The sequence below is a fragment of the Mastacembelus armatus genome, chromosome 10, assembly GCF_900324485.2.
Source record: "Mastacembelus armatus chromosome 10, fMasArm1.2, whole genome shotgun sequence".
Lineage (NCBI taxonomy): Eukaryota > Metazoa > Chordata > Actinopteri > Synbranchiformes > Mastacembelidae > Mastacembelus > Mastacembelus armatus.
In genome coordinates, this window is record NC_046642.1 from 16491364 (window position 1) to 16513680 (window position 22317).

General features: G+C 39.7%; 1 protein-coding gene across 2 annotated transcripts; it reads left to right on the top strand.

Annotated features, from left to right (window-relative positions):
* Positions 1-757: 757 nt before the first annotated feature.
* tspan17 (tetraspanin 17) lies at positions 758-20209 on the top strand. 2 transcript variants are annotated; one of them, XM_026330116.1, is made up of 8 exons: positions 758-1334; positions 9837-9887; positions 11586-11732; positions 12422-12592; positions 13098-13223; positions 13669-13716; positions 15398-15514; positions 15775-20209. In XM_026330116.1, exons 1-8 carry the CDS (start codon positions 1248-1250, stop codon positions 15838-15840), a joined length of 813 nt encoding a protein of 270 aa, XP_026185901.1. In that variant the 5' UTR covers positions 758-1247; the 3' UTR covers positions 15841-20209. The 2 variants fall into 2 exon arrangements, with proteins under 2 accessions (XP_026185901.1, XP_026185902.1); XM_026330117.1 differs by lacking the exon at positions 758-1334 and adding an exon at positions 7552-8981.
* Positions 20210-22317: the final 2108 nt, after the last annotated feature.

Below are 22317 nucleotides of genomic sequence, written 5' to 3' on the forward strand. Positions count from 1 at the left end.
CTGTGTTGTTAGGAAAAAAGGTGCTATCCCTGTGTTAGATATCACACATCACTCAACTGAAAAAGACAAGACAGCTGTAAATAAGGTGGCATACTGTCAGCAGTTGCACAATACATTTGGGAGATTGTATTCACAGACAACTCTTTTCCACAATTTATGCAAATTGGTGTTGCTAAATATAAATTAGACCATAAGATTTAAGACCAGGCTTTATTATATTGTTAAATATAACTCATTTGCTGTGGATGGGCAGATTGACAACAATGTGGTTTGTGGACCATATAATTAAAATACCGTTGCTGATCCTTTTTTCTTAATTTGCATGAATTAAATGATGAAACTTGGCTATCCCTGCTGCACCTGTGCACCCATTAGGCTGAAAAACAGGATTTAACCCTTTCTGTACTCAATTTAGAGTGGGTGAAATTATTACTCTTTATATATGATATATATATTAGCTATTCTTCTTCTCACAGTCCAAAAACATGTATGCCAGGTTGATTGGTGACTCTAAATTGTGGCCCTGTGATGGACTGGTGACCTGTCCAGGGTGTACCCCTGCCTTTCACCCAAAGAGAGCTGGGATAGGCTCCAGCAGATCCCTGGGACCCTAAATAGGAATAAACGGGAATAGATAATGGATGGATGGATGAATGGATGGATGGATGGTCATTAGCTATTCTCCGTTTTGTTGTCGGTCCGGTAAGTGAAAACCTCCGGTGAGACACAAGAGGCCGCTCTTGAGGTGAAAAGGGCGAAAGCCAGCGCAGTGTTTTACTCAATGACAGCGGGGGCTTATTCCACAGCACAAAACAAGGATGAAGAATTTAGAAGCGACGATGCCTAAACAGAGATGATCGATTAGACATTTAGATGAAAGTCCCTTAGCTTTATTTCAGTCTCCGGGAATGGAATCATCGCCAGGCAACTTGAATATCGACTGAACTGCAGATGAATGTCTGTGCCTTAAGTGTCGCTGGATTTGTTGTTGTTAGCCGCTAATGCTAACCATAGAAGTTGCAAGCTAGCTGGCCTAGCGAGCTAACGTTAAAACGAGGAAAAAATAATTAGCCTCATATGTTTGATATCCTTAAAGCTGTCCGGCGAGTACACTCGGTGTTGTTTAGCTAATGGAGCCAACTAACCGTGGCTTCAGGAGTTCAAGAGCTGCAGCTTTGGCTAAGCTTTTAGAGTACTAACAGGAGTAGTTACCTAGCTTTCCAGTTAGCCACCACTATCTTGGAAGAATGAGTAGAAAACACCATCATTTTAAAGGAGCCGAAGTCAGCTGCTGTGTTAAATACTTCTTATTTGGCTTCAACATTATATTCTGGGTAAGTCAATAAAGTGTTTGTACCGTTTTCTTTTCGATATCATAAGAAAGTGAACACTATTTTTACCTAAAGTAAATATTCTGGTGAAGGTTGCTTAACTTTGAACTATCTCTGAGCTGTGACTGATAACTACGAGTCGGTTGAATCATCTATAATGTTATGTGTTTTGCTGTTATTCTGGTTTGATCTCTGTTGTTTATTCGTGATAACTTGCATAACAGCAGATCAGCTCGTTTACTAAACTGACCTAGAGGGAGTCCCTCGTTTTTGGAGTATTTTCCTATCACTGGTTATAAGGCTCCCAAACACACAAAACTTAAGTGTTGACTTGGATTAGACTTCTACTCATTCTCAAAGTTATGTCTGCACTGGCTTGTTGGGAGCTGAAACTTTTCCTTTCATGAAACTTATGAAAACTCATGAAATGAACTGTTGTCTGTTGCCACTTTGCTGCTATTGTGCTGTCTCTGTGAAATGGGAATGAGTCTCATCTATATTGTTGGGGCAGTTGTAAGTGAGCCCACGTCTCCTTTACACTGCGCCCCCTCCCCACTCGGTCTGAAAAGTTCCTCTGTTCAGTCGCCCTCGCCTCTCCCTCCTCACCCGTCTGCATTGCCTCTGTGTGGCTGGTGTATTATAATGTCTGTGGGTGAAGAGATGGTGTGTCTGTGTGCCCCAGAGGGTCTTCCCACACACTATTTGAAGGAAAAGGCTACACAGGCCTGAATACCACCCAGCCCTCCTCTGTGCAAGCGCCTCTTTCACTCCCTCCACTGCTGTAGTCCTCAGGCTCTGCAGGACAGCATTGTTTCTCTTCACCCACACACCCACAAACGCACAAAGACGAATGATGAGAACAAAGATTGTGGGGAGTGGGAACGGGTATGAGTCTGTGTTTTCTCCCCTCGAATGCTTGTTCAGGCAGACTCATCAGGCACATACAACCGGCTGCCTTCTTATTCCTCTTCCATTAATCATCACCTCCTCATCTGTCAACACTCCTGCATAATGTAGGTGTATTACGACATACCTTTTTCCTGTAAGTTTGTCATGAGCCAGAGGTTTCAAAGAAAGAAAAAAAAAAGCACAGCTACATTTTACAATTCATCTCACAAATGAGAAGTCTTCTATAATTCAATTGGACTCTGCAATCAACCAGGAAATAATGAGTCATAGGGCCTCAGTGTTGTGTCTGACTCATATTGTGTTCTTTCAGACTGTTTGACACTCAGGCCGAGCGAACAGTCCTGGGTCTGAGGTCTTTATGAACCACTGGGACAAGTTTCAGTTCGCTGGCTGTTCCCGTTAATAATCACTAGAAGATGTTCTTCTCTTGTCTGTATGCTGCAGAACTGGATTTGACAGACAAGCCAGTACATTGCCGCAATAGAGTGAGATGGGGTTTATTCTCTGCAAATCAACCCATTTGTCTTTCCTACACTGATATTGTCAGGCCTGAAAATGCTGCCTAAATTGAGACAGAATGCTTGTAAGACCCAAATATTGTGAACAAAATAGAGCAATATAACCCAGTGCTTTTTTGTGTGTGTGTGTGTGTGTGTGTGAGAATTTTTCCATCGCTGGAGCTTGCTGTTGACAACCAGACGCTTTCAACCAAGAACAACACACCTTCTCTCATCCTTAGAATAGACACATTCCTCACATCCACTTAATTAATCACATTTTCTGCTTGAGCTGCTGAAATGTTTGGCGGCTCTACATGCTGTAATTAAGAGCTTGTTAACCTGTAACCAAGTTGCTAAGATGGTTGCATGCAGGCTGTGTTTATTAGCCAGCTACAGCTACAAGTGTCTGTTCACACTTGGCTCTAAAACGTGCGTTGGGTGTTCACATCGCAGGTGGACAGCTATGGACAATCTGGAGTGTGAATGCAACCATTTAAGGAAACATCACTCATGCCACATTTAGAGATAGTTAGGGATTTCTGTGTTCACACACAGTATGTACGTGAGCAATATGCATCTCTGAGTGCACTCAAAGAAAGCATAATTTGCAGAAATTTGAATATTTCACCTTGGGCTTCAGGAGACCACAGTCTGTATTTTCACTATTTTTGGTCAGTTTCTTCTCTAAACAACTAAATAATTAATAGAGGTATTCTACAAGTTATTCAATAAAAATATTGTCCTCTCTCTGGTATATTGCCCGATTTCTGTTTCTTAGTCGCAGAGCAGATTTTTTCCTGTTTAGTAGTAGTTGCCTTTTATCACAGATAAAATCACATGTGAACAGGGAGGCAAAGTCCACTCACAAGAGGATTATTCTTTCAGATTTGTTCTGATTTCTGTTCTGATAATCTGTGTCAGCTGCAGTTTATTTATGTTGGGTCTGCACTGCTACACAATATCTGGATATATCTGGATACTGATAATCTCTTTGAACAGGACCTAACCTTGATTTTAGTTTCACTTTTAACAGCACAGTCTATTTTCAGTCAGATATATTCTGGACCTCAGGGCGACTTCAAACTCTCGTTTTAGTTACATGGTGTTTTAATTAATCAGCCAAAGTGATATATTGCATTTGCGTTGTCAAGTGCAAAGAAGTGTGAATGCAAAATATTTGAGAGTGCATTTTTTTTTTTTAAACTGTAGAGTCAGATGAGCTTCACATTTTGGTCACTGTGTTGGCAGTGTTGCAGATATCATCATCAAGAATTGCTGTTCACACAGTCACACATTAGATATTCAGCTTTGTAGTGAGTCAATGAAAGGGCAGTCACACTTGAGTAAGTTCATACCCTGTGCGTTTGTGTGTGTGTGTGTGTGTATGTGTGTGTGTGTGTGTGCATCAAGGCAGCATGAAGCTTGGGTTGTCTGCTAGTTAGTAAAGGTTAATGGGATCAGCTGGCTTAGGGAGGCATCATCTCTAGTGTTGATAATCTCTCTGTCCACATGGAGAGAAACCCCTCGCTCTGGGACACACACACTTACACGAACGCTTGACAGAGAAATAACCTGAACAGCTTGATTTGAATAACAAGACAGATACAAGGACATGTCATTTCAAACTATTTATTTGCTCAGTGATGACACATAGAAGTACAGGAATGCAATAGTGGGATAAAAGTACATTGAAGAAAGGGAAACAAAATTACTTTCTAGATCAGGTAAGATGTACAGAAAGAAATCCTAGGTGGCTTTTAACAAACCTTGTCCCCAAACATACAGAACCAATGAAGTGTAAACTAAGCAAGAACAAAAACAAGGACACAGTGTTGTGCTTTTTCTTAGTTTTATTGCTTATCTAAGTTCTATTTGAAAACACTGAGATTAATATAAAACCTGTGTAAAATTTGCATTTTATGTTAAATGTTTATTTTTATTTTATCTACAACATAATGGGAAGCATTCAGCTAACCTGAATTTGACTCGGGTGGTCCACATTACACTATGGGGAAAAAAAAATAAAGGGAAATAACACAGGCACTGCACAAAGGCACGGTGAGTTCAGTTTCAGTGTGTGCTCATTCAGTCAAATTCACTCCAATCCAAATCTCATTGTCTCAGGAGGGTAGTTGTGTTTGCAGATAGGGCATTAAAAACACAACCATTATCAGAACATGTTTTCTACACATAATCTGTTACACTTTGACGCTTCACAATAAAGCTTGGTAGCACTATGAGTTAATGATGGGTGGAAGTATATTTAATAGAAATTTAGTTCAATTTGAATTTGTACTGAAATATACTGATATATAGCTTAGTTTTGATTTTAGCTTTTTTCACCATTCTGTTCTCTCCAAAAGACACTCTGTTATTGTGTATTTTGTAAGAGTTAATGGAAATATTCAGCAACCAAGAAAAGGCTTCCAAAAAAGTGGAAAATTGCCAAAATGACAGACAACCAGACATGGATACCTGCATAGTTGTCTCACTTAATGCTGCTTTCAAGGTTGCCCTAAAACTCAACTTCACATGCAATGAAGTACTTTTCACAGGAAATAACAGAATCGGTCATGTAACAGATGTACTTTTCTGTTGCCTGGCTGGTGTTTTTTTTTTTTTTTTTTTATTTGTTTGTTTTAGGCGCACCAGAATAAAGAGGCAGGTTTTGTAGTCTTTCTGCTTTACTGGATAGTTCACTGTAAAAAAAAAAAAAAGAAAAAATAAACAGGAGAGATGGGAAAAAAGAGGAGGATGTGTCCACACTGAAACTACAAGAATGAATGATCTGAGCAATTAACCAGAAGTACTTGAATGTTTAAGTCAGTCTTTGGCTTTTTTTCCCTAAACTTCTTGTCAAGAACTTATCTGTTTTGTTTATCAGTCAGATGAATGCAGAAGTCAAGTCCTGTGTCTTTTCAACTGTTTGCTTTCAAAAGTGAAGCCTTTTCTGTTGACTTGGAAAAGGCTATACATGACTTTATCACTTCATGGCTTGACTACTGTAATGCTCTTTACAAAGGTATCTCTTCTTCATCTCTTGCTTTCCTTCAGTTAGTCTAAAATGCTGCTGCTCGGGTTGTATGGGATAGCAGCCATCATGAGCATAACGAAGAAGATTTAAGATTTTATTGTTTAAATTTTACATTTTTAAAATGGGCTGGCACCAACTTATCTTTGTGACGTTTTGTCATTTGAGATGTCCGATTGTGCTTTGGCCAGTTGGACATATCATTAGTCAAGGCCTCCTAGATGTTCCCAGAGTTAATACTGTCCAGTGGAGTGATCTGGATCTCTTTTGTGGCATCTGCACCAAAATTGTGCAATTGTCTTCCTCCTGAGATGATCACTTTTCAAATACAGCTATTTTTAATTATCTCTAGATATTTATCATTTACAGTGGTGTGAAAAAGTACTGGCCCCCTTCCTGATTTCTTATTTTGTTGCATGTTTGTCACACTTTGTTTCAGATCATAAAACAAATTTAAATATTAGTCAAAGATAACACAAGTAAAACACATCATGAAGTTTTTAGATGAAGGTTTTTATTATTAAGGGAAAACAAAATCCAAAACCACATGGCCCTGTGTGAAAAAGTGTTTGCCCCTAAACCTAATAACTGGTTGGACCACCCTTAGCAGCAACAACTGCTATCAAGCATTTGCGATAACTTGCAATGAGTCTGTTACAGCGCTGTGGAGGAATTTTGGCCCACTCATCTTTGCAGAATTGTTGTAATTCAGCCACATTGTAGGGTTTTCGAGCATGAACCGCCTTTTTAAGGTCATGCCACAGCATCTCAGTCAGATTCAGGTCAGGACTTTGACTAGGCCACTGCAAAGTCTTCATTTTGTTTTTCTTCAGCCGGGTGGACTTGCTGGTGTCTTTTGGATCATTGTCCTGCTGCAGAACCCAAGTTTGCTTCAGCTAGAGGTCATGAACAGATGGCTGGAAATTCTCCTTCAGGATTTTTTGGTAAACAGCAGAATTCATGGTTCCATTTATCACAGTAAGTCTTCCAGGTCCTGAAGCAGCAAAACAGCCCCAGACCATCACACTGCCACCACCATATTTTGCTGTTCGTATGATGTTCTTTTTCTGAAATGTGGTGTTACTTTTACGCCAGACATAATGGGACACACACCTTCCAAAAAGTTCAACTTTTGTCTCATCAGTCCAGAGTAGTTTCCCAAAAGTCTTGGGGATCACCAAGATGTTTTCTGGCAAAACTGAGACGAACCTTTATGTTCTTTTTGCTCAGCAGCGGTTTTTCGTCTTGGAACTCTGCCATGCAGACCATTTTTGCCCAGTCTCTTTCTTATGGTGGAGTCATGAACAGTGACCTTAAGTGAGGCAAGTGAGCCCTGCAGTTCTTTGGATGTTGTTGTGGGGTCTTTTGTGACCTCTTGGATGAGTCGTCGCTGCGCTCTTTGGTCGGCCAGCCACTCCTGGGAAGGTTCTCCACTGTTTTCACCATTTGTAGATAATGGCTCTCACTGTGGTTCGCTGCAGTCCCAAAGCTTTAGAAATGGCTTTATAACCTTTTCCAGACTGATAGATCTCAATTACTTTCTTTCGCATTTGTTTTTGAATTTCTTTGGATCTAGGCATGACGTCCAGCTTTTGAGAATCTTTTGGTCTACTTCACTTTGTCAGGCAGGTCTTATTTAAGTGATTTCTTGATTGCGAACCGGTGTGGCAGTAATCAGGCCTCGGTGTGGCTAGAGGAATTGAACTCAGGTGTTTTAACTGAAACATTAAAATGTGACAAACATGCAAAAAAATAAGAAATCAGGAAGGGGGCCAAAACTTTTTCACACCACTGTAGTTTTGGATGTTGGGAATGGCAATAATGATGCAGTTTATACAACTGTCACGTTAAATGATTGTTCACAGTTCAGACTGTTTGAGGGCAGGTCCATGGTTATAAACTCAGGGAATTTTCAAAATTGCAATGCAGCATTCATCTTGGCTGCTATCTCATTTTGAAAGAAGGCACAGGTTCAATGTAGCCTTCAGAGTCCTTCAAGGACAGTCCTTTATTTGTTGCATCCTTACAGAGTTCCCAGCCCTGAATTGGAAAGCAGCAAGAGTCACAAATTGCAGACAAGCCGTTGCACCCAGTTATACTACACATAGACGTGGTGTGTTGTCCCACAAGGATGGCAATGCCAAACATGACAGCCAAACATAATTTATTTTTAGTCTACTGTACGTGCTGTCTGACACTGCCAACTGAAGTGTTACAACTTAAGCTTACTGCTTGTCGAACATACCCAAATTTTACCACCAGATGAATTCAGTAAACGGTAAACACGCATACTGGATTTTAATTTTACAGACCAGTAGTCCAGGTTGAACTCTCATGTGAGGTCAGATAGTATATTAATAGGGGTTTTGGGGTTTAGGAATATTGGGGTAATTTTTCTAAAACAGGCTAATTTAGTTTATTTCTTGGAAGACATGGCACTGTTGTTACTGAGAGGAGACAAATACAAGAAGCTGCAAAATACCACGCAGTTTAATGTGCAAAAGAGAGCTGTTCTGTAACGTTATACTTTGAATGTATTTGTATAATTGGAGTTTACATGCTGTAAGATAAGAGTTGTTTTATCTGTCCTGTTTGTGTGCTCTCTTTCAGAGGCTAAATAGTGTACTGCTCCTACTCTGTCAGCCTAATCTCTTCTACCTGATCTCTGCCTACTTACCTTGACTCTTTCTGTGGATCTCTTTCCACACACAACTGCTGCAACAGCTTATGTAACCACCAGCTTCCTGCTGCTGTTGTTGGCATACTATCGCATTGTGTGCACACTGATAGGTTGCCAGTTTACCTGCGTCACTCGATTTAATTAGCTTCACAAGAATATGATTTAGCCCAGTTTGAATGAAGCTATTACATTTCAGGCTTTGCCATTATAGTGTGCCTCCGTTATGTTCACTACCATCCCAAATCTCTTAGGAATGACATTTTGTGGCAGCCAAGCAGCTGATAAGACAATTGCATTATATGAGTAAACTACCCAGAAATGCATGATTTTTACTAATGTGAAGTCCAACAGGTCTAATCCTAAAGCCTTGCTGATGTTTTTGTATAATTTTGGCTCTTTACGTGGTGTGGTCGGGTGCTGTGGTCATCTTAGGCCCTCACCCTGTACTTTCTGAAATTCTCTTTTTTCTTGGCATGTGTGAGCCCTGCATTCTTCTTTTCCTGGGATGGGACATGAGGCTAATACTGAAGGTATTTTCATTAACTCTCAGGATATCAAATCCTCCTGCCTCTTAAGTGACACAGCACAATGACTTCTAACCTATAGATACACTTTCAGATTACTCCCTTAGGTTACAGGCTCAAGTAGTTTTCTCAATTAGCTTCTTTCTGTATGTAATGTGGGTGACATGTCAGTGAGGTGTGGTTAGCAGTGTCGCCTCACAAACACGAAGGTTTCAAGTTTCGAAATCTGGGGCTTTTCTGTCTTTGTATGTTCTTCCCATGTCTGTGTGGAGGTTTGGTTAATTGCCTGTAAATGTGACTGAGAGTGTTTGTCTGCGTTATGTTTTGACTATGCTTCGCACGTATTTGCTGAGGATCAAAAGTAGTGAGTTTAACAAAACTTAATAACCTCAGTTGTCAGATAGTTTACGTGTTGCAACAGGTACCACTGTATATCATATGTGATCAAACCACACCCACACAGTCCAGACTGTGTTCAACTTACAGTACCAGTCAAAGGTTTGGACACACTTTCTCATTTAATTCTTTCAAAGCTTTTTAGTTTGAATGCTGTATTCTTATGCTGTATGTTTGGTTTTAATCAAACTGTAGCTCTTTGAGATTTTGGTGTCAAAATGTAAAGTGCAGTATAAATAAAATGTATTACTATTGTTATTATCATCAATTCAGTGGTAAAGTGTGTCCAAACTTTTGACTGGTAGCGTACATACATCTGTCACACAGGATGCTGCCAATCTTTAACTGATTGAGTGATACTCAAAGAAATCTGAAATGTTTCATGTTGAGAAATCCTGATGAGCCTGATGATACCTGGAGCTTCCTGTCTTAACAGTGGAAACTCTTCTGTGTGCTTTGTTCCAGTTACTGGGAGCAGCATTCCTGGGCATAGGCCTGTGGGCATGGGCGGAGAAGGTAAGTACAAACCTTCACACACAAACATGCATTGGTGAAGTACATCATGATGAACTCTACAGCATAGCTGAAATTCTTGCTCATATTCCTGCCAAATTCAGCTGGAAGTACAGTGTACAGAGAAGATTTTGAGGGTGGTGGTGAGGGAAATTAGAGGCAACTTTCCTATAACAGTTAAAGGTGTATTACCTGGTAAAGGTAATTGTGGTACAGCTGAATTTGTTTTAATCACAGCCACCAGGAATTTAATGTTATGTTTTACAACAGCCTGTCGCAAAAGGAATTGGCTGTCAAATGTGCGTGGAAACTGGTTGCTGTTTATTTTCCCTGTATGAGCTGCAAAGGTCAGGTGCTGCCATTAACCTGTCGCGTGCAGCGGCTCGTGGCAACGTTCAAAACTTCTTCAAATCGAGTGTACAGTCAATTTGCTCATTAATTAGCTAGAAATGGTAACAGTGTGTTCAGTAAATGCTGGGCCGGCGTGGAAGCATGTACTGATTAGTAATGTCTGGTCGTGATCTCTGCACAAATAGGCCTGCACCGGAGTACCTTTGTGGAACAGCATGAATAATTTAAAGGGATTAGGCCAAATGATGGATAGTGGGTACTGGAATGGCATAATGGTGAGTTTGGGTCTCAGTCACTAGGCTGATTAGTATCAAGCTCACTGCGTACTGCCAGACCACATTATTGTTTCAGGACCTCATGCATAAATTTAAATGGATAGTTTATTCAGCAACACTGCCATAAAAACAAAAATGCTGTATTGCCATTGGCCTATAGTTGTCCTCTACCTCAGTGCGGGGAGGGGGGGCCTTAACTTAACCAGTTTGAGATTTGCACATTCTTGAGATTTAGCTGTAAGTGCTTTCATATGTGACAAACAAACAGAACTGAGTGTGGGTGCCCACATTTACAAGCAATAACCCTGGTGGGCTCCCTTTCAAGATAGGTGACAAATGTATGAAGAGATGGTGAGAGATCATCCATGAATCAGAACACTTATTGTGTTTGAACAAGCTTTTTTACCCATAAACGCTGCACCTTATAACTTACTACCCAGTGACATCAAACTTGCCTCTGGTGTGAGCACTGTTTGATGTCCAGGTGTAATATATGTTGGAATCGTGGGCTGTGGTCTCAGATAAAACGTGTGTTTTTGTCAGTGTCAGACTCGTGCAGACCAGAGACTGACAGACATACTGTGGCCTCGGGGCTGTGCAGACAGGATGTGCAGAGAGGAAGTGTAGATGTCTGCCTGTGAATGTTTGCAGAGGGCTCCTAACTGTGCCTTTTCTGATAAGTTACTTGTTTTTATAGGCTGGAAAGAGATTTGCCAGAGAGTGAAATTGTGTTGTAGATAAACTAATGAAAAAACCCTCTGGGGGGTTGTTATTTTATTTAGAAAGCAACTCACTTTATGGATTCAGTTCAGATCAAATGACAGTATTGCCTTTTAATAGATTTTTTTTCTGCTATAGTTCTGCCTCTTTGAACCTGGCAACTCCAGCTGGCCCCTTGGCTGTGCCATTAGTTAAACCTTCTCTTTCTCTTTGACATCACACACTCTTTTAAGTTTAACTGTGTGTTTTTGTAGAGTGAGAAATTTTGATGAGACCTTGTAAAAGGGATAGTAGGGATTGATTTTGAAAGTCAGAATTTTAACCACACTCTTTTGTCTTCCTTCCCTTCCCTCAGGGCGTGCTGTCCAATCTGTCATCCATCACGGATCTAGGGGGTTTCGACCCTGTGTGGCTCTTCATTGTTGTAGGAGGGGTCATGTTCATCCTGGGCTTTGCTGGCTGCATTGGAGCGCTCAGAGAGAACACATTTCTGCTTAAGTTTGTAAGGCAGCATTTTAACCACTTCACAGATTATCGGTTCTTACCAGAGCTGAGTCAGTGTAGTCAAATGTACTGGGTTGTTTCATGGTTTCTCATCACTAAACCAACTCCTGTTTAATAAGAAAGTAATGATCAGAAACACTTATTTATGCCTCAGAAGCCACTAAAACATTTTCTCCATCAAGCAACTTTTTTTGTCATCAGCACATTTTTTTTTCCAAAGCTGAGAATAATTCTAAATCCCAGAACCATGACAGCACAGTTTTAGGTTTATTTGGGTTCAGCAGTATTGATAACAATATGTGACTGACGCAGACAAACTTACCCTGTTGCTGGCTGTGATTCTGAGTAGCTATTAAGTCCAGCCGATGTCCATTAGCGGCAGTAAGTCAGGCGTCAGAGTGAGGAGCTAATGTGGCTTTTGTGCATTTATCCTTAGCCCCATCTCCTCCCACATTTACTGTAAAGGGATGATATAACGGTACCTCTGGGACTGCGGTTTTTGTTGCCATGCTCTCGCTCAGCAGATCATGACAGGCCTTACATTAGATCTGTACAGGAGCATTACGTGCTTTCAGTCCTTTCACAATAAATGCTGGAAACAAATCTTGTTCTGATCTTTTAGAAAACATCTTTTTTATTTTTTATGTGGGTGTGTGTTCACTGTCATGTGTGTGATGTACTTTCCAGTTTTCTGTGTTCCTGGGTTTGATCTTCTTCTTGGAGTTGACTGCCGGGATCCTTGCCTTCGTTTTTAAGGACTGGATCAAAGACCAGCTCAACTTTTTTATCAACAATAATGTCAAGGCCTACCGTGATGACATTGACTTACAGAATCTTATTGACTTTGCCCAGGAATATGTGAGTCCACTCCTATTGACTGATACTCATCTGTCTATACAGATAAAAGACAAATTTCTTATGCTATCACATGTTTCAGAAGTCATTCCTATCTCTATAAATTTATAAGTCCTTAGAAACTCTTGCTAAAATGGGTCACTTCACAGGCAGAGAGGCAAATGATTCAGCCACTGCAGTTGTGGAGTAAATCTCATGATTAATGTGATTGCATTTACTTCAAATGATTATCCAATTGTTTGAATGGAACAGTTTAGATAATTGGCTCCCATGTGTAAACACTAGGCTCTGTCATGACATACTGTAAAGGCGATTAAGATCCGCTCTCGTCTCGCCATTTGAGTCTCATTCTCTGTAGTTGCTGACCACCACAGTAAGCTGGCTACCCACCCAGGCTGACCTGAGCCAAGCTTTAAAGATCTGTTTGTAGACCAGATCAGAGAAAATAAATCTGTCAGTTAGCCAGAGTTGCCTCTTTAATCTCTGTCTGTTGTTGCTGCTGTCTCAGTGGTTATGCTGTGGAGCTCACGGGCCTGATGACTGGAACCTGAACATCTACTTCAACTGCACTGAGCTGAACCCCAGTAGGGAGCGCTGCGGAGTCCCCTTTTCCTGTTGTATTAAAGATCCTGCGGTGAGTCATACAGCAATAACGCATGATAAATTGTGCATAATCACATATTATGATTTGAATTAATGATCTAAGAGGAATGCATTGGCATCTGTGTTTATTTTAGCATTTGAGTTTATTTGGCACTGTATTCAGATTGCAGTTAAAGTGGTCAAGATGTTGATGAAAGATGTAAGAAGTAGATGAATGATTCAACATTTTCAGACAAATAATGACACCAATGTGTAGGACACACTGCAGCCATTATTTTGCCATAACCAGTAATTTGTACTAAATTGAAGTTACTCTGCAGAGCAGTTAGTTCATATTTCTCTTCATTTCTTCTCCTGTTACTCAGACATTTGAAAAGTCATTGGACTTTTCACATCTGCAGAGCAATAGATGAAATTGTAAATTTGACATCTGACAGGATCTCACATTTATTCCTTTTTTTCTTTTTTTTTAACAGGAGGATGTCATCAACACGCAGTGTGGTTATGATGTTCGTCTTCAAGGGGTTGGTATCTGTAAACATATCTTTACCACTTCCCTAGGTCTTAATATACTTGATCCTGTACTTTATTTAATTCTCTGTTTTTTTGACTTTGAGAATATAGCTCTCTGAAATTAATAAAGTGCTTTGTGACATTTTTTAAAGAAATATAAATATTTTAAAATAGCCAATTAAAATTATAGCAGAGAAAGAGAACAAGTTCTTATTCACACTATAGTCAGTGGCGGTAGCGGAGCATGATTGGCAGCCAGTGCCAGCCTTTCTGGTTAAACTGATGCAAAGCTGCTGAGCGAAATCACTCTTGAGGCCAAGTTGACTGACAAGCTGCAAACCTGTTTGATTGAAACAATCTAAGCAGTTGTTGAAGGCAGTGTGGCAATCAGCTTCATTTGTATTGGGCTTGATTGTTTGTCTCTGTGCCCCAGTAAAAATTGATTAATTTTTGAAATACGAATCAGACCAATCAGATTTGAAATTGTATACCATCTAAGCTGCAGAAAAAGTTTCTTTTTTTAAAACTGAAATATAACATGTACCTAAAAACAGGTGGCCAACACCCAGAGTTTATAGGGTTAAGTATCATACAGGGTCCTCTACATGCATCTTGCCTTAATAACAGATTGTTCTTCTAACAGGGATAATTAGGATCCAGTTATAGCCTAGAGAGCTGCCTTACTGCACTCTGTAATTGGCAACTCAGTGGGTTATGCCAGTCCGTTCACTTTCTCCTCTGTGTGTGGGTGTGGTGGTTACAAGTCACTGCACTGCAGTCAGAAAGATTGCTGTTGCTAGGCACACTGTAATACAGTGAACCACCTGTCACAGAGTTGGTATGAATTCATTTTCTCTGTGTGCTCTTGTGCTAACACCCTGGTCAATGACAGTCGGCTGAAACCATCAGTGATGTGCAGTGAGCTCCCGTGCAGCTTGTTTATGGAGTGCAGGCTGGGAAATGGGAATAGCAGGGGGAGGACACTAGCACAACAAAGATAGAGGGCTGAAATAGCTTCAGAGGAAGTTCACAGCTAGAACAACACAGTGTTTCCTGCTTTTTTATTGGCTGCCAGGAGACTCCCTTTATCTCCCATTGGCTGGAAGATAACTTTCAGGTTTTGCGAGAGAATAAAGGATTTGCCTGGTTGACTTGTCTTCAAGGGTAACAAAGAGAGCATTGTATAGAGTCCCATTCCCACCCATTCTTATTCCTATTTTTAGTGTCTTTAGCTCTAAATTGCACCTTTTTATTTTCATCTCTGAATAGACTCCGTACATCATCGGCTGAATCTGGCAACACAAACAGCCATCTGTCCGGTAACAGGAAACAGCTTCTGCCTGTTTGTTCAGGCCAGACAGGGTCCTCAGAGATACTCAGTACAGCGCCTTGGTATTCTCCATGATTTCCAGACACTGACACGTTGTAATCTAAGCATGACTCAGCTGCCACTCATTGCTCATGCCGTCCTTAGCGTCGAATGCGTTACTGGGCAGAATGCTTCCTGTGTTTGTTTTGTCCAGCATTAATCATAGGTCAGTGCTCAGGCGTTTGTTTAAATCATGCAAAAGGCCAGCATCGTCTCTGAGAGCTGATCATTTTATGTGGTTTAAAAATACTGTTATTTTCTCATATTGTAATATAACTCTGTTTTGTTTTTTTTTTGTTTGTTTGTTTTTTGTTTCCAAAAAGGAGCTGGATCGGCAGAAATATATCTACACTAAGGGCTGTGTGGGACAGTTTGAGAAGTGGCTTCAGGACAACCTGATCATTGTAGCAGGAATCTTTGTTGGTATTGCACTTTTACAGGTAAGTGGTCCTTATTTATTTATTTATTCTTTACTTACCAACAATTAGATTAGAAACATGAAACTTGGTGCATTTAAAAACAGATGTTTACCTAAAACTAACTACATGGCTAGGCTGTGATTTTGTGTCATCACTGCCATCTTGTGGTGAGAACAAGCAACATCAAGCCAACCGCTGCAGTACATCTGTCTTCTCTTTTGTAGCTGTAACATAGTTATTTATCTCACTTGGTCTAATGTCTTGTATGGCTTTCTCTTCAGATTTTTGGTATCTGCCTTGCTCAAAACCTGGTCAGTGATGTCAAAGCTGTCAAAGCCAACTGGTGACAGGAGAGATGAGGTGAGGGAGCCCTGCCCCTCAGGCCCGCACATAGTCCTGTCCAGCTGATGACAGAACTCTGTCTACTCTACCACTGAGCTAAGCAGCACATACAGACTCTCACACTTGCAGACAAGCAGACACAAAGACTTTACTTCCTGTTTACTTCAGTGGCTCTTAAAAGGGGAGAACATCCCACGCAAACCAAACAGTCAATACATTGTTTACCACTCAGCTGAGATTTTACCCCAAATAAACAGAGGACTATACTTCAGAGCTAGATTCTGCCTTTTTTGTCTTTCCTCTGATTTTGTTCTTTGGACGTATTTATGGGGCGCAGTTGCACAAGGACTCCTGTCAGCCGGAAGATTGGCCATGGGTGAAAGTACAAAAGAGGACCAAAAAACAAAGGAAAAGAGACAATAAGACCCTGCTTTGGGTCAAGTGTTGTTTCAGAGCCCCTGTCACAGTCAGTGAGGGATTGAACATCTCTAAAAACAGCCTGTTTTTAACATGCTTATCCCCACGTCCTGCTGAAGTTTGTCTTCATCATTACCTTTTGTGACCGCTGAAAAGACTCTGAACACTAGCTGGTCGTGTCTGCATCTTCCAATTGTTTCAGGAGATTTAAATTCTAACTCAAAATGTAAAAAAGTGCCATTAATTTCCAGTCTTCTTCCTGTTCTTTAAATGGAATTTCTGCATCCGCCCCACAATACCTCAGGGCCTGGCTGAAAATCTATGCTTTCTGCCACCAGTTAAAAGCATGTTGTTTTTTTTAACCATCCATGTCTGTTGAATTGACTAACTTAAAAAAACTGACAGATCCTTGAACTTCACCCTATAGTGATTGTATTATCATATTGATTTATGGAAGGATGTTCTATTGTAATATATGGAAAAGCCTGGTGTGGTTTAGGTTCTAGGTCTGTGTGCTTTGCAGGGAAAAGGGTTTAAATATAGAGATTGTTGTTTATCCCTGAGCATCCCTCAGGCACATGGGATTGCTGGTTTGGGGCCTTTGTACTTGACTAATGTTACCACATTTGTCTTACAATTGTATTTTGTCTTCTGGTCATGAAAGAACATTCCCTGTGATTATGTTGAAGATGCTACATACTTGATTTCCTTTAATAGACAGAGGTATTATCCAGCAGGCACCTGATACCTCTGACCATCAGTCTACTGCGAAACATCTTGTTGTTGATGTTGTCAGCAGTCCTAATGAAAACCAAATATTCTCAGCTGGCCACAAGTCAACTGCCAAGGTCGTGTCTGGCTGCAATTCCGATTTTATTAGGAATGCCAACAAAAACACATAGCAGTTCTTAGATAGCCAAATGTGAATTTATTGTCCCTTTATGTGGCAAGTGGCAGTTGAAATGAGAAATCAAACAAAAATTAAAAATGTTACAGTACCGCTTTATTCTTTAATTCAATGTTGTCTTTTGTTCAAACTGCTTTTTAAATAGAATAGAAGATAGATACCCCCTGATATTAAAAAAATATAACATGAATGCTGCTTTAACTTTGACTAGATTATTAATATGTAGTAGAGTGACAAAGCTAACAAGTTTCACATGATGGCATTTGAACCTTTTTTTTTTTTTCTTTATTCTCATCATTTGTTTGTTCTCCAGCTGACACTTATGCTTATATTGGCCTTTTTTGTGTTCATTATATATAAAAAACCTTTTGGCTCATATTTTAAGTCACCTTCATAACTTTTCATCCTATCCATGATCCTTACAGAAAGTACTTTCTGATCTAGCTGGGTTCACTTGGGAATTTTATACATTATTTTCTGCATTTTGGTTGTAGCAGTGTCAGATAAATAGCACAGGTCAGATTTGACTGGGATTTACTCAACCACACAGAGACTCCCATATATACACATGTACTCAGCCAAAAAAAAAATGTTTTGAATTGCAATGCACACACGCTGGAAGATGAGTAGGATTAATATTCTGTGAAGAGCACACCAAAACTTTTCCTGCCTCACTGAGTCTGTCTGTAGAATTTATATATGTTTATATATATATATATATATATATATATATATATATATATATATAGGGTTTCATTCAGTAGCAGCACCTATGATCGCCTGCTGTGTGTCTGTGGTACATGTTGCTTTCGCCCACCCGCTCCCTCTTCAGAACACTCACTGATCCGAATGCACCTGCTTCAGAGCCTGTCATTTTGATGTATTTTTAAACACAGCTCTTTTACAAAAAGAGAAACACGAGGCAAAACATCAGTCATTTGAATCTAGGTGTCATGTATGCACGAGTAGAATAGCTTGAGTGGAGCACAATGCACTGCACTGGAGTGACTGAGCCTTAATGACTTGTCTCAGATGAAATGGATGAAGGTCTATAGGAAAAGCCCATTCGTTTCAGCACTTTTGGTGTAATTAGTGAGCAAATGCCTCCAGCAACCTGAGACAACAGATGTTTACTTTATCTTTTAGATCAAATGCAGAAGCATTTACAGGATAAAACCCAACAGCTCTTCTAAATTTTCATCCAAGCTTAAAACATTTGCCTGATATGACATGATTATATTTCTTTCTTTTTTTTGCTCTACTCAATCTGTTACTCTAAATGTGTGTGGGCTTTGTGTTTTCACTAACTGGTGTAAATCAATCTGCCCCACTCCAGTGTCGAAGAGCAGGATGAAACTAGGGGTTTTTTTCCCCCCTCCGCACCTTTCTAGCTTAATCTTTTGAAAAGTGGGTTGAAACAGATAATGTGTGATATGTCTTTAGTTCAACAAAGCTTTGAAGTGTTTTCATTTAAAAAAAAAAAAAAAAAAGAAATTTGCTCTTAATTGGAAGTGTTTCCTCAGGGTCTTAAACACCTCTTGCCCTCTGCTCATGCATGTGAGGAGATTCTGTGTTGCACATGATAAAACAGAAGAGCCGCAGCCTTTTGAGTGATGCTGAGGATCTGGCTGAAGGCAGATGGAGGCCACGGGTGTCAGTTCTGCTGCCGTGCAGAGCTGCAGCTCTTAAACAAAAAAGCACTCCCACTCTCTCTCTGTAGCCACCGCCGTCTCTGAATGGCTCTGCCAATAATCACACAGTCACCTTGGCAATAGAGACAATAATGCCATAATCATCTGTAGTAGCAGCATGGCAGGAACTGTAATACAAAGACGACATACTGGAGTGTGTGTGTATTATAACAGCTATGGGTAATTCCTGGTTTTGTATTCCTTTAATATTGGAGAAGGGGAGAGGGAGAGAGAAATGCTAATTATGCTTTGTCCTTTATCATAATGGCCTTGCATCATGAAACGCCCTCTTAATTTCTCTGCTTTCCCTGTGGGCAGTTAAATTGTTCCCGAGGAGGAGCCTTATGCATACCATGAATGTATAAGTCTGTATCAGCATGGGCTGCTCAGCGCTCAGTTAGAGATTATCTTTACCCTTATGCAGCACAATGCACAACACAAATAATGTTTAGGAATGTGACTAAAAAGTTGTCTTTAGTGATGCTTTAGGTATTACTGTTACTGTAATTTTTTTTACATATTTTTAAAAATTGTTTTAGTAAGCATGAAAGAAGATGACCGTTCCGCTTTGTCTGCTTCCAAACGTGTGCAGACCCACGTGGACAGTTGATATGCAATCACTAAGCATTTTGTCGCCATAAACAGCCGCCACACGACATCACTTTTGTCAAAGTTTTTATAATCCTGTATTGATAAGCTTGTTTTGCATCATCTGAATTTATGAATGATTTCACTGAACTTTGAACATGATGCCTTTATGCACGTAATACACACTGTTATTGAGTCTTATAATCTGTCCCATGTTCATTTCAAGCTTTGAATTGAAATCTTGAGATCTCGAAGCATTTTAGTTGAAATTGAAAAAGGTGAGCGGCACATCAGATACTCACAAGTCTTACCTCATCATGTGCAGACAATGGTCACATCAAAGCACGGAGAAGCAGCATAACTGTCTGCTTAGTGAGCATATTAACAGCAACGTCACAGTTGTTACCATTAGGATTCCCATACCAAGTCGTGGCATATGATCATGAGCAGCACTTTGATGGTGGGTTTTGCAGATTTGTTCTCAATTCAGTTAATTATCTTTTAGCCACACAGAAGCTATGAACATGTATTTGTTCAGCATTTCCTTTGCTCAGTTTAAGCTAAACTTTGTCACATTTTAGTTTTGTCTCGATTGCAGCAGAATGCAACAAACATTATCCGTCCATTCTTTCCAGTTCAGGCATGTCTGCTCTGATGGGTAGCCTTGTAAAGAAACGTTGTAAAAGACATTTGTGGGACATGGTCTGTTACACTGTGTATTGTGTTTAAAATATGCCTCTTTCATATATTAAAGCATTTATGATAACAATGCAGTGGTTTCCGTTTTAACTCAGTCATTGACTATACACCTAATCAGATGTTGTATAACAGGGGCCCTTTACTTGAATATTCCCAATTTATACTATACAATCATAGTCCACTTTAAGATGTTTTTTTTTTCCTCCATTGCATTTATCTGACAGCTTTAGTGTCTGCAGATTTTTGACAACACATCTAGTAAAAAGTGACTACAGACCAAAAACTACCAAACAATATCGTAAGTAGTTAAATTTAGCTCAGTATCTGTCAGCTACTACACTAAAGTATTGCTTCCATTGTAACACTAGTCCATTAATGGTATACAATACACAATAAAACCGAGCACACCGAAGAAAATAATTTAAAAAGGAGGAATGTTTGACTAAAGTCAAATGAAAAGTCTAAGCTATTTGAGACCCAACTGCAACAAAAGTATATACACATCTGGTAGTAATACACAATTTTTATGTTTTTAAATACTTTGTGTATTTGACTGTATCTGTATTTATTTTTGATGGTAGATTTGATCCTCCTGGACTTGGTTGATACAAATCTGTGGAAAGATATTCTGCTCGTCTTCGTGGCTGATTCTTTTCTGCTGCTCTTTGCCGGAGGGGTTTTGATGCTCTAACGCCAACTTTAAAATACTCCAAAGATGTTATATTGGATTCACTTGGCCAGGTTGCTTCTTCTTTTTCTTCTTTAAAAAAAAAAAACTTTTTTTTGAAGTGTGTTTGGGATCATGATTGTGTCAGAAAATTGCTCTCCTACCAAGCTTCTTGAGACTGGGAGTCATCTTTTCATTCAGTATTTGGTTCTACAGCTTTACATCTACAGTGTCATCACCCTTATACCTTTCACTCATCCAGTCTCACATCGACGCACAGTCCCACCTTTTTCATGTTTTCACGGCAAACATGCTGGACCCCATCTGAGCCAAATTTATTTTGGTTTCATCTGAAATCAAAAGAAGGTGCTGCCAGTGTTCATCAGGCTTCTTTTCATGTGCTTTGACAAAGTTGCAGTTTTGTGAGCAGTGGTTTTCTTCTTGGACACCGTCCTTAGACGTTGTCCTTCACTCCAAAGAAGCGCACATCTGTTTGCCACCTGCAATTAGTCTAATCACTTTATTGATCGGAGCATATCTATCCTGTTTGTTTTTAACTATACACATGTCAAATACTCTACTTTTGATTCTTTAAGTAAATTTTGCTGTTTATAGTACTGGTATGTACTTTAACATTTTGTATAGAATACTTTTATAGTTCAGCTTCTACTATTGATCTGAATACTTCTTCCACTGGACTCAAGAAAGGAGCCAGCCACCTACAATATATGCTGCCAGACAGTGAAAAAAATCGAAGGACGATGTTACACAAATTATCCTACTTACATTAGAATGTTGTTTTTTATGGTTTTCTATGAAGATTTAATATTTTTTATTTATCATAAGACAGATGAGCCAGCCAATAGAGGGAGACAAATGGTGACTGTGAGCTCATACACTGGCACTGCTGTGAGTGTCTTTTAATTTCATAAGGCAGCAAAAATGCAATGCAATAATTGATTTTAAAGAAGTGAAGCACACTTTAATAAACAAAGGAGATATAAAATATAGTGATCATTATAGTATTATAAAGCCATATACATAAATCCATTCAGTTACCTGCTATTACAGCTCGTCTTTCAGCTGTTGAGAGGATAAGTATTAATCAATCAGCGACAGACTATTGATATTTTCTTGTGCCGTGCTCTCAAAGATAAAACGCTCCGCTCCCGCCCTGTGCACAAAGTGGAGCTGTTTCCTTGACAATGGATGAATGACTTAATGGACACAAGCTTCAGTGCTCTTATAGTCTTTATGTTACAGTTTCTGGCCACGGCAGCAAATGATCATTTGTAAACCTAGCCATCCTTGAAAATTCATAAATTTAGTGTTGTACCTGCTTACATAGAGTATGCAGCTCTGTGGCCACAAGAACATCAGCTGCAGCTGAGGTCCTGCTTTTTGATTTGATTTAAATCAGCTGCTAGCATGATTGTTATCTGTCCACTAAATTGGAGTGGCCTTGTGTTTTTATCCATTCAGAAAACATCATGTAATGTAGGCAGCAACAACC